This window comes from Plecotus auritus, assembly GCF_963455305.1.
Source record: "Plecotus auritus genome assembly, chromosome: 5".
Classification (NCBI taxonomy): Eukaryota; Metazoa; Chordata; class Mammalia; order Chiroptera; family Vespertilionidae; genus Plecotus; species Plecotus auritus.
Genome location: NC_137776.1, coordinates 109,965,576 through 109,978,840, shown reverse-complemented (window position 1 = coordinate 109,978,840; position 13,265 = coordinate 109,965,576). Strand labels below are relative to the sequence as shown.

Sequence of the window (13,265 nt, the reverse complement as noted above, 5' to 3'; positions counted from 1 at the left end):
ACACTGGGATCCGTGAGCCATAAGTTCCCATTATTTCTTCAGGCCGTATGTTCTGAATTTTGTTCAGAAAGTGTAGCCTGCGTTGAAGTAAACCAAGACCAGATAGGAAGCAGGTTGAGGGACCCAGAACTAGGGTGATGGATCAAGAACTGAAATAAAGGGCACATCAATGACTGGGTGCCTAGAACTTACCTTGGGGAAGGTCATTACTGTTAGTGTGTCTTTAAATTTGTGACTTTAAATTTGAAAGGAACTGCTGGTTCTTGCCTACCTATCAGAGCCCTCCATAGAATGTCCCCCCCCACCCCCCAGCCCACCGGTCCTCTGCCCCTCCCCCGCTGCAGAATGCCTGGAGTCCTACATTCTACTGTTTAAATCCAAACCTTCCCTCCACTGGATGCTGAGCAGCTGTTGGAGCAGGTCACTCTCTGGATCCTCGACTTGACTTTTCTCATTGTGGAGGCTACTAGGCAGCGGTAGTCAGTGAATGAGTCTGCGAGGATGGCTTCAGTAGGAGGTAAGCCTATAGATTGGAGGGGGGATGTTTTAAACACTGAGCTGTCCCTCAAAACTTGGGATTGAAATGTGACACTGGGGAAACACGGTTTGACTGAAGTAGGGGAGGGAGAGAGCACTGGGCCTCCAATGACCTGTCACCCGGGGAGGCTGGGAGCCAGTGGGAACCTGTGACAGCACTGGTCAGGAGGGCGCCTCAGAGGGGGGTCAGGGTGGCTCAGGGACATGCCTGGGTGTGGAGAAAGGACGGCAGCAGGCACGTGGGTTCTTCCCAGAGGGGAGACAAGCCACTTCCATGTGTGTGCGGGGAGTAGTGGGCGATGTCGTGGGGGTGGCACAGGGTGGTCTCAGGAAAGCCCAGTCCTGTGTGCTGTTCTTCGGGCACCTGGAGCTGGCCCCGCAGCATCTTTCTAAGGGATTTGAACTGAGTACACTAGAGCGAATGGGGGCAGTGGGAGGGTGGTCTGAGCCAGAAAGCTGTCCAGTGGGGCTGTCTGTGGCCAAGTCCACAATGAAATGTCCTCCCGAGGGTGGGCTGGAAGGTCCTCCACCTGCTGCTTTTCAGAGCTTCTCCCCTGCTTCCAGCCCAGAGCTCACTCCTCCTCAGCCCAGGGAGCCGCTTGTTGGCTGGGATTCCCCACGGGCAGGGTGGCCCGGAACCTTCCACCAAGATAGGGCCCGGTTCCCTGAGCTGTCCCGAATTGTTCCCTGTGCCACCCAGGTCTTCACACGACTTCCTCTTGTGGACCATCCCATGTCGCACCCTCTGCCCTGCCCTTTACCTTTGAGATGAGGGTTTTGCTCACAGTCCACGTCCCTGCTTCAGGGACAGAAAACAGATGTGGAACGTGGGTGGTGTTCCGCGGAACGTCTGCGAAGGCGGATTCCTTTTTAAAGGGGGAGCGGAGTGCACAGGGGCAGGAGGACCATGGTCTGTGTCAGTAGTAAACGTCCAAGGCCGCCTGTCCTGAGTAATGAGGGGCAGGCGGTGTGCAGCGTGCTCTCCTGGACGAGGTCTGCTCCAGTTCCTCTGAGCGGGGATGTGTTCAGACAACTGTGTCCCACTGTCACCGCTCACACCTGCTTCCTACTGTGCCTTCACTTTCCACTGTTGGGAGCTGGAAGGGGAAGGACCTCACCCAGTCTGCAGTCCCATGACCCATCTAACAGGACAGCAGCTATGGAAGTTTCTGGAAACCCCTACCGCCAGCCCCATTCTGTGGCCCTCCTCTAACTCTCTGCAGCCATTGCTGGCTGTGAAATGACAGAGCTTGGGAGGGTGGCCATCAGTCTGAGCGCTGGGGCCGAGTGGCAGGACCTGGCCCGTGTTAAGTGTTCACTGTTGGTTCTGACACACATGTGCATGCTGGGCGGTGTGTTGAAGGGTTAGATCAGGGTTCCTGTGCCTTCTTGTGGAGAGACATTACTCAAGTGTTTCTGTGTTGTTGTGCAAGCCCAGGACAGAAAGGGGGTGATTTGTATTGAGGAAGAGGAAGACTGAGGAGCAGATGGGCCCTAATATGTTAGACACGGCCTGTTCTCAGAGGCCCTTTGGGTGCCTAGAACTTACCTCGGAGATGTAAGTTCCAAGGTCACCACCGCTAGTGTGTCTGCCTGGGGTCGATGCCCCAGAGCAGACCTCTGCCCAGGGCCATGCCTCTGAGGCTGGCAGGGTCGGTGCCAGGGAATCCTTAGGGAGGCTCTCAGGGTCAGCGCTGGCTGGGGCTGTGGCTTCTCACAGACAGTGGTCAGGGAGCCTTGGCGAATGGGGGTAAGCTCTCCAGTGGAATAATTCCCAGCTGGAGGTCAGAGTGTGACAATGACCTGAGGACATTTGCCACCTCTGCAGTTTGCCCATCCAAATGGCCCTCCCCTGGTGAGACCACTGCCCTGATTCCCCAGTGGCTAAAGGGGCCCAGAGCGCCTCAGGGCTGTTTGCTGGTCCTCCTCCTCCATTCACCCTTTCCTTTGTCTCAACAGCATCTGCAGCGCTGGGAGCGGATGTGACCCTGAAGCCCGGTGCCTCCATGACTCCTTTCATGGCCCAGCCCTTTCCCCTGCCCTCTACTGGCCCTGCACACCGGCCCCCTGGGGAGCAGCACCAGCCGCCCCTCAGGACCCCATCATTCCCTCCTGGCCGCCCCCTGGTGCTGCCGGCTTGGCCCAGGACACCTCTGGTGGCAGGAGATGCTGGTCAAGGCCCCGTTGGGACTGGGGCTTACAACATCATGGACCAGGTCAGGTCAGAAGGGGGACGACCACAGCCCTCCCAGACTCAGACCATTGTCCTGACTCAGGCCTCCCTCTACGGGAGTGCTCCAGGTGCCCCCTGTGGGGGTGCTGTGTGTCCTGCACCCCTCTTCTTGGAAGCCACTGCAGTGGAGACGATTATGCCTGCCTTGGCTTTTGGGGGCACCCAGGCTGGCAATGGAGGCTGGTGTCCCAGCCTTCCTCCTCAAGCTCCACCGCCAGCTGCCCAGCTGATCCCCATTGTCCCCCGAGTGGACCCTGGAACACGGCCACATGGGGCTTCCAGGGAGGTTGGCCTGGCCGCCTCCCAGTCCAAGGCCTCGCTGGAGGATGCCTCTAACCCCAAGAGTGTGTACGAGGACTTCCGGCGTTGGCAGCGCTTCAAGGCCCTGGCCCGGGGACACCTTCCCCAGAGTCCTGATGCGGAAGCTCTTTGCTGCTTCCTCATGTGAGTGCACTGGGCAGGGCAGGGCAGGGGGCGCTCCTGGAGCTTTCCCATCACAGAGGAGGTGGGAGGGACCTGCAGGCTGGCTGATCCTGGGACGCTGGGGGGAAGGCCTGAGGGTGGGGTCCCAGCTATGGGTGCGAGTGCGGGGTCACCTCCAGTCCTGGTTCATGGGCTGGTGTGAATGTGAGGCCCTGACAGCAGTAGCTGGGAGGCTTGTCTTTGCACACAGACGCCTCCTCCCTCACCTGCTGGCCCTCAGTCCTGCCAGGCGGGGTGGGAACCAGGCTCCACTGAGCTGGGGTGGCCAGGCAGGTGGAGGCCAGGCTGTGGCCATGACTGACCCTGAGGCATTACAGGCCAGTGCTCCGGCCCCTGTCCCGCCTGAAGCCCACCATGACGCTGGAGGAGGGAATAGGGCAGGCCATGCAGGAATGGCAGCGCAAGAGCAACTGTGACCGGAGGGTCTATTTCGAGATGGCAGAGAAGTGAGTCAGGGTCCTTGGTCCCCACAGCTTGGGGGGGGGGGGGACTGCCTGCTGGGCAGGGTCCAGCTGTGAGGGCTCATCAGAGAGGAGGGTGGTGGGAGGGTGTCACTCAGCACGGGGTCCCCACAGCCCAGAGGCCCTTCTCTCATGGGGAAGCCTCTCCCTCAGCTTCAGAGCGTGGGTGCTCCTGTCCCACCTCCCCGGGACCTCCCCCTCCTCTGACGCTGACCCGTCCTGGGTGGGACATGAAGGCTCAGGACAGGCTGGGGAGGAGGTGCCCCGCCCAGTGGGCCAGACTCCATCCAGCCAGAGGCGCTGTGCAGGAATGTGCTCAGCCAGCCTCCTGCCTCCCCAGTGTCCGGGCCCTGACAGCCCAAGGCCCTTGCTCTCCCATCCCTCCATCCGCTGCTGCCTTTGTGGGTCTCCCAGCGGCCTCCTTCTCAGCACAGCCTTGCCCCTCACCCCCAGGTTCATGGAGTTTGAGGCGGAGGAGCAGATGCAGATTCAGAAGTTGCAGTTGAAGAAGGGGGCGCAGACCCAGCCTCCTCCTGCCCCACCGAGACCTGATCCTCCGGGGCCCCCAGCCCCAGTGGTGGGCAGGCAGCCAGGTATGCCAGCACATTCCCACAGGAGCCCATGGCCAAAGGCAACAGGGCCTAGCGCAGGCCACTGTTCCCCCCAACATCGGCCCTCTCCTTCAGGGGGGCTTTGGTCTTTCAAGGGAAACAGCCCTGAGAGCCGGGCCTCAGCGGCCCTGTGTCCCCATGGGGTCTGGACCTGGTCCACTTTCTCATCCCCTCTCCCCACTTCCTCTCAAGGGCCCACATGAAGTCTGCTGAGAAGCAGGCTGGCTGCAGGGCCCCTTGGAGAGTCGGTGGCTCCACACGTCCTCACACATGACTCTCTTGGGTGCTCCCCTCTGACCTCCCCTCACACAGTCACAAGGCTTCAGGTGGCCCCAACCCAGCTGCACCCATATTAATGCCCCAACACTGCCCTCAGCATCGCATGCCCTGGAGGTGGGAGTTTATCCCCTCACGCTCCCTCCTCTTCCTTCTCTGCCCAGCGCCCACTCCCAGGATGGCTGTACCCAGCGCCCAGTGCGCCCACACACCCCAGCCGCCCTGGGAGACCAAGTCACGTGATGGGATCCCCTCTGGGGCCGAGCAAGAAGACATGGACATCACGGATGAGCTGCCCATGGGGGCACCAGGTAGAGGATGGGAAGATGAAGTAAAGGAGTGGCTGCAGGATGAGGGTCTCCTGAGCTACCTGGACCAGCTGTGCTCCCAGGAAGACTTTGTCACCCAGGTGGGCTGGCTCGCAGCTCCGGGCCTACAAGATCCCAGAGGGTGGCGCTGCAGCACCCAGACCCGGGTTCTCCCAGGCTGATGGGATTGGGCCCTGCTCTTTGCTCCTGAGCTGGGCGCGTGAGAGTGTGTGTGTCTGTGTGTGCATGTGTGTGTGTGCATGTGTGCGCTTTGTGTGGGTGTGGTGTGTGCTGTGTTCATGTGGGTGTGCCCTTTGTGTGTATATATGCATGCATGTGTTTATCTGTGTGTGCATATGTGTGTGCATGTGTGTGTATGTGCATGTGTGTGTTTCTGTGTGTGTGCATGTTGTGTGTGTACCTGATGACCATGATGGAGTGAAACACCCACCTGTGCAGGAGGACGGGGTGGGTCTTGGCTTTCCCACGTGTCCTCCAGGCCCCGCTGACTCCCAGTGTCCTCCCTGCCAAGGGGCTCACAGCCGCTTCCTTCTGTCCCAGGTGGAGGAGGTCATTCACCCCCAATTCCTGAAGCAAATGAATTCCCCAGATGCACAGCAGGACCCCCTGGCCCTAGCTGAGGAGTTGGAGCAGGAAGAAGGGCTCACTGCTGCCCAGGTGAGCCAGGGGAGGGTGGGACCTTAGGGAGATGGGAGGGGGACCCCAAGTGAGCCATAGGACCCAGGGACCCCAGGAGTTAGAGGAGGGACAGGCCCTTGTGAGTCAGGGAGGGCGGAACTCCAGGTAGATCACGCTGAGGGGGGGGGGGTGTGGAGCGGGGAGAGGGAGCCAGGTGAGGGAACACCCAGGTAAACCAGGGCAGGGAGCAACGTGGAACAGGGCACACGTGCCTCTGTCCACACCACCCCTGCCTGCAGGCAGCGCATGCCAAGGGGCCAGCCCTGGGTGGGAGCAGAGCAGGACGACAAGAAGGAGAGGACATCAGAGAGGAGGAGGGGATGAGACCCCAGAAGGACAGGGGCACAAAGCTGGGAATATGGCACAGGGGACGGAGGAGAGCCACATGACTGTCATGGATTCGAGTCACGGTGTCACCTCCTCCCTTCCTCCCCCCAGTGCCATTGTCCCATCACCCACACTCCTCCTCCTCTCACACACGTGTGCAACACCAGTCACTGTCCCCTTCTTCCTCCCAGCTGGTAGAGAAGCGACTCCTGGCCTCCAAGGAGGAAGGTGTGCAGGCACCCCCGAGTCATGGTGCTCCCCTGTGGGACTCAAGTCCTTCTGCGTCTGCGACCAGCCAAATTGCCCGGAGGCGTGACCACGGCCCCCAGCTAGGGGTCAGTGACAAAGCCTGCGTACCAGAGACTGGCTTCCAGGACCATCAAAGTCACGGCCCAGCAGACGCCCCCCGCTCCAGGCCCCTGGCTGTTGCTGTCTCTTCGGGGCATGAGGAGCACCCACCACTCAGGGCTCGATGCCCCCCTGCTCCTCCCCAGGGCCACGGGCCTGCTGACTCTGCCCTGGGACCCAGGGATGCCTGCGTCCCCAGAGAGGCCTCTCTTGTCAGAAAGACCCTCGGGCCAACGGACAGGCCCCGTGAGGACGAGGAGGACCTCCCCAGCCTGGCCTTCCTCTGGGCCTCTCCCGGCCACCTGCTGCCCTGTGTGCTCTCTCTGAGTCCTGTCCCTGCCTCCGGCCCGGCCTGCCCTGGCGGTCGGGGGCCCCGGGACGCTGCCCACTCCCAGTCCCTGCAGAGAAGAGGCCTCAGCCGTGCTTCACCTGCAGCTTGCCAGTCTCAGAAGCGCGCTCTGGGTGGCAGCCCCGCCCATGCTGAGAAGACCCCCCGCCCAGGGGCCCACCTGGGGGTCTGGGGGAGGCCAGCACTGGCTCCAGGGCTGGTTCCCTCCTCACAGCCTCACAAGAGAAAGTGTGACCCGTCTGACCCAGGGAGTTGGAGGAAGCGGCACTGCAGCCAGTATGGAGCAGAGGGGTGTGCCCCCCACTGCCAGCGCCCCGAGGGGCCCAGACTCGATGGGACCTGGCTGTCCCCCAGAGGAGCCAAGGGCTCCTTCTCATGGCAGGGCTGATCCTGCTGTTCCACTGACATGGGAGGATGGGAGGCAGGGAGGGAGGGCAGGACCCTTAGGGCGGGGGTGGGCCTGGGGTGGGGGTAGGAGGGAGGGCAGGACCTTTAGGGTGGGGGTGGGCCTGGGGTGGGGGTAGGAGGGAGGGCAGGACCCTTAGGGCAGGGGTGGGCCTGGGGTGGGATAGGAGGGAGGGCAGGACCCTTAGGGCGGGGGTGGGCCTGGGGTGGGTTAGAATGGGGAGGGCAGGACCCTTAGGGTGGGGGTGGGCCTGGGGTGGGGTAGGAGGGAGGGCAGGACCCTTAGGGCCGGGGTGGGCCTAGGGTGGGGGTAGGACTAGCACCTTTGGGGCATTGTGGGTCAGTTATGAATAAAGATGGTTTTGTTTGAAAATGCTCTGGGGTCTGCTGTGTCCATACTCAGGTCTGCGCTGCTCCTTGGAGAGGGGACCTGAGAGGAAGGGAGGATGCGGGAGGTCCTGGGCGCTCTGCATCCGCAGGGGACCCTTCAGTCCCTCCTTCCGGATTGACAGGGACCTCTTCCAACTGCTCCTGGGAGCACACAGCTCTCTAATCCCCAGGGACCCCTCCCACCACTTCTGCTCCCAAGGCCAGACTGAGGCCTCACCCGAGAGGGAAAGGCTGGGCCTCAGGGGCAGGCTGTCCCCTCTGGGCCTCCTGCAGGAGGAGCATCCTCTGTCTCAGTGGGTGATTGAAAGTGGAGGGGGGTGGGGGGAGGCTGGAACAAGGGGGTGACAGGGAGTAATGGCGACACGCCTGTTAAAGATGGGTACACGGGGAATGACAGCGGGTGGGAGGATACCTAGTCCCTTGCGGGTTTTCTGTGTGGGACAATCTTGTCCAGCTGGGGGAGGAGGACCCATCTGCTGTGGCTGGGGGACTGGCCTCAGGGACAAAGGGGTTTCAAGAACACCCACCACTGCTGTCCCTTCCCTCCCAGCCATGGCTGGACTCTTGTGTGATAGATGCTGACGCAGATTTACATTCGCGTGGAAACAGGTCCTCCTCACACCTGTGGGGCCGTTTCACCAGCAGCACCAGCAGGGGCGGCAGGGCCCAGGTGCGTGTGGCCCCAGGGCTGGTGGGAGCTGAGATCCAGGCTGAGGGAGGGGGCCCCAGTCACCTGCTGTGGGCACCGCTACAGACCCCACAGACAAAGTGGGGACCCGAACCCCGGACGTAAGAGTGAGATGGGCCAGCAGTGAGGGAAGGAGCAGAGCCAGGAGGCGACCCCTGTCTGCAGAACTGCCTGTCCCAGCTCTGCTCCCACGTGGCCACTCCCTGGCCCTCACCCCCTTTCCCCCAGCCAATGCCTCTTCTCCACGTTCAAGTTCTGATTCCTTCCCGGGCTCAGGTTGGTTGGAAAGGTTGAGGCTCCGGAGCATGGCCCCAGCCCACCCAGCATGCAGAGCTGTGGCCCGGGCAGAGGCCCAGCAGCAGGGATGGGAGGGGCTGAAGCTGTGCAATTCCAAAGGTGGCCTGGCCCTCTGCTGCCCCCACACAGAGCTTGGGCGAGAATGGACTCCTGTCAGAGCCTCACCCCTCCCACAAAATCGCAGGTCAGCCCTCAGGTCCTCCTCTGCTGCCTTCCCTTGTCCTGTGCAGCGGGCAGCACCCACTCTCCCGGCTTCCTGGGCACTTTGTGAAGGAGACTTCTCACCTGGGCCCGTCTTTCCCAGGCTGCTGCCCCCACCCTGTCCAGCTGGGCCTCAACACAGAGAAACGGGCTCGGCGGTTGTGCCAGACTCTGTGTGTGTCCTGGGGCTGGTCCAGAAGCTGCCAGCCCTCCCGGGTCAGCATCCTCCCCATGTGCACCCGATGTGTCCCTGCCTGGGGTGGCCGGCCCTGGATGCAAATATGTGGCTGAGGGACAGAGCCTGGACCCTGGTTCACTGGTGTGAAAGAGTCCTGCGACTTCTCTGCTTTCAGGGTCTCGGTGGTGAAACAGGTTAACACTCCCCCACCGCCCCCCCCCCCTTCCCCAGAGTTGTTAGGAACACTGAGTTGAGTTTGAAGGGAACACACTTGCTCCACCCCTGTGTGCCTTGTCACCATCATCAGGTTCACACCTGGCCCCGGGTGTCTCTGCGCCTGTCCTCACTCACCTGCTGTTTCTGCCTTTGAGTCATTGTTTAGATGAACAGTTCCCAGGAGGAGGCAGAGCCTGGGCTGCCCCCACCTAGGAGCCCTGGGAACCCTGAAATCTCCCTGGAGCCTGTACAGTGGGGCTGACTGGAGGCCCATCGCTGCTTCAATCGTGGGCGAGGCCAAGTCCACGGCTAAGTGGAATCCTGGAGAGATTTGCACATTAGCGTCTGTGAAATACTAAGCTGGGTGCAATGGGAAGAAAAGGGAAGAAGTGTTTCATATTTCCCTGCAGCCAACCTTCTTTGCCCTGACTAATATAGTCTTGCTGCTCCTGTTTATCTAAAGATAAGGCTTCTGGGTTTTTTCTATTAATAAGTTAAATAAAAATTAAAATGTTATTTCTAAGAGTCTGAGCAATTTAACATTAGCAAACTAGAACTGATTCCTATTTAAAATTTTTCCATTCACAGGCTTTGAAAGTTCTTTCATCTAATATACTTTATGTAGTTGCAATTGAAAATTATGCCATCATTTTAATAATGCTTTCTTTGTAGGTGATCATCTTCCTTGCTAACTGATTTTAAGATTGTCTTTTTTCTTTTGAGTTCTACCATTTCAAAAGGTGCAACTAGGTTCAGGTTAAAAAATTCTCTATTCTCCTTGTGATCACTTTTGATTCATTAATTGATAATATACATTCTTCATCAACTCAGGGACATAGTATTATCTTTTCAATGTTGTCTTGTCTCTACTCATACAACCCTAAAGATATGTACATCTCATGTATTCTCTATGTCTTCATCTGCTCAGGCTGCTATACAAAATACCATAGGCTAGTGGTTTAGACAACATTATTTATTTATTTTGTTCTTTTTTAAAAATTCAATTTTTAAATATGTGATTACAGTTGACATTCAATATTATATTACTTTCATAGCATAGAGGTACTTCAGAACATACCCAAAGCCACGGAATATACATTCTTCTCAAGTGCACATGGGTCATTTTCAAAGATAGACCATATATTGGGTCACATGCAAAGTCTCTTCAAATTGAAGAAGATAGAAATCATATGAAGCATCTTCTCAGATCACAATGGCATAAAACTAGAAATCAACTACAATAAAAACAATAAAAAAATCAAACACCTTGAAGCTAAATAGCATGCTATTAAATAATGACTGGGTTACCAGAGAGATCAAAGAAGAAATAAAAAGCATCATGGCAACAAACAACAATGAAAACACAAGAATCCAAAACCTATGGGACACAGTGAAAGCAGTCTTTTTTTTTTTTTTAATATATTTTATTGATTTTTTTACAGAGAGGAAGTGAGAGGGATAGAGAATTAGAAACATCCATCAGCTGCCTCCTGCACACCCCCTACTGGGGATGTGCCCACAACCAAGGTACATGCCCTTGACAGAATCGAACCTGGGACCCTTGAGTCTGCAGGCTGACGCTCTATCCACTGAGCGAAACCAGTCAGGGCCAGTGAAAGCAGTCTTGAGAGGGAAGTTCATAGCTCTACAAGCCTACTGCAAAAAACAAGAAACAATGGTAATAAATTACTTAATCCTACAACTCAAAGAGTTAGAAAGAGAGCAACAAGAAAAGTCCAGCGTAAGCAGAAGGAAGGAAATAATAAAGATCAGAGCAGAGATAAACGACATTGAGACAAAAAAACACACACAACAATACAAAAGATCAACCAAACCAAGAGCTGGTTCTTTGAAAGGATAAACAAGATTGATGAACCTCTAGCCAGGCTCACCAAGAAGCAAAGAGAGAGGACCCAAATAAACAAAATCAGAAATGAAAGAGGTGAAATAACAACCGATCCCACAGAAATACAAATGATTATGAAAAAATACTATGAACAACTCTATTCCAACAAAAAGGACAACCTAGATGAAATGGACATATTCTTAGAAAAATACAAGCTCCCAAAACTCAACCAAGAAGAATTAAAAAAACCTGAATAGGCCAATAACTACCGAAGAAATTGAAACAGTGATAAAAAAATCTTCCAACAAACAAAAGCCCTGGTCTGGACGGCTTTACAGGGGAGTTCTACCAAGCATTCAAAGAACTAAAACCTGTCCTCCTTAGATTATTCCAAAAAATTCAAGAGGAAGGCACACTTCCAAGCTCTTTCTATGAAGCCAGCATTACCCTAATCCCAAAACCAGATAAAGACACCACAAAAAAAGAGAACTACAGGCCAATATCCTTGATGAACATAGATGCTAAAATCCTCAACAAAATTCTAGCAAGTCAGATTCAGCAATACATTAGAAAGATCATACACCATGACCAAGTGGGATTTATTCCAGGGATGCAAGGATGGTACAATGTACACAAATCAATAAATGTGATACATCACATAAACAAACTGAGAGACAAAAATCACATAATCATATCAATTGATGCAGATAAAGCATTTAACAAAATCCAACACCCTTTCTTGATAAAAACGCTCAGCAAAGTGGGAATAGAGGGATCATACCTCAACATAATAAAAGCCCTATATGACAAACCTACAGCCAACATCATACTCAATGGGCAAAAACTAAACCCATTTCCCCTAAGAACAGGAACAAGACAAGGATGCCCACTTTCACCACTCCTGTTTGACATAGTACTGGAAGTACTAGCCATAGCAATCAGACAAGAAGAAGAAATAAAAGGCACCCAAATTGGAAAAGAAGAAGTAAAACTGTCCTTATTTGCAGATGACATGATATTATGCATAGAAAACCCCAAAGACCCCATCAAAAAACTACTAGACCTAATAAATGAATTTGGCAATGTAGCAGGATACAAAATTAACACCCAAAAATCTATGGCCTTCTTATACACCAATAATGAACTCACAGAGAAATGAAAAAAACAACCCCATTTACCATTGCACCAAAAAATTTAAGATACCTAGGAATAAACTTAACCAAGGACATAAAAGACCTGTACTCGGAAAACTACAGGACATTGAAAAAAGAGATAGAGGAAGACATAAACAAATGGAAGAACATACCATGTTCATGGTTTGGTAGAATCAACATCATTAAAATGTCCATACTACCTAAAGCAATCTATAGATTCAATGCAATACCTATTAAAATACCAATGGCATATTTCAAAGAGCTAGAACAAACTCCCCAAAAATTCATCTGGAATAAAATAAGACCCCGAATAGCCACAGCTGTGCTGAGAAAGAAGAACAAAGTTAAAGGGATCACAGTACCAGACATCAAACTATATTACCAAGCCACGGTTCTCAAAACTGCCTGGTACTGGCACAAGAACAGACATATAGACCAATGGAACAGAATAGAGGACCCAGAAATTGACCCAAGCCATTATACTCAATTAATATTTGACAAAGGAGGCCAGAGCATACAATGGAGTCAAAACAGTCTCTTTAATAAATGGTGCTGGAAAATTTGGTCAGATACATGCAAAAAAAAAAAAAAAAAAAAAAAGAAACTAGATCACCAACTTACATCATACACAAAAACAAACTCAAAATGGCTAAAGGATTTGAATGTAAGACGGGAAACCATAAAAATCCTACAAGATTCCATAGGCAGCAAAATTGCAGAAATATGTTGTAGCAATATCTTTACAGACACAGCTCCTAGGGCAAGAGAGACTAAGGAGAAAATAAAAAGAATGGGACTACATCAAAATAAGAAGCTTCTGCACAGCAAAAGAAACCATCAACAAAACAACAAGAAAGCCCACTGCATGGGAAAACCTATCTGCCAATGTTATCACTGATAAGGGTTTAATCTCCAACATTTACAGGGAACTCATACAACTTAACAAAAGGAAGATAAAAGAATCCAATAAAAAAATGGGCAAAGGACTTAAATAGACACTTTTCGAAAGAGGACATTCAGAAAGCCAAGAGACATGTAAACATGCTCAAAGTCACTAATTATCCAAGAGATGCAAATCAAAACAACAATGAGGTACCACCTCACACCTGTCAGAATGACTATCATCAACAAATCAATAAATGACAAGTGCTGGAGAGGATGTGGAGAAAAAGGAACCCTCCTTCATCGCTGATGGGAATGCAGACTGGTGCAGCCACTGTGGAAAACAGTATGGCGTTTCCTCAAAAACTTAAAAATG

The 13,265-nt window shown here is 54.0% G+C and overlaps 1 protein-coding gene across 1 annotated transcript; it reads left to right on the top strand.

The window, feature by feature from the left end:
- Positions 1-501: 501 nt before the first annotated feature.
- On the top strand, positions 502-5,091 carry LOC308248290 (NUT family member 2G-like; the record flags this gene model as incomplete). Its single annotated transcript, XM_080668282.1, has 5 exons — positions 502-517; positions 2,497-3,214; positions 3,571-3,699; positions 4,168-4,307; positions 4,766-5,091. The coding sequence occupies 5 exons, from the start codon at positions 502-504 to the stop codon at positions 5,089-5,091; spliced, it is 1,329 nt and encodes a 442-aa protein (XP_080524408.1).
- Positions 5,092-13,265: the final 8,174 nt, after the last annotated feature.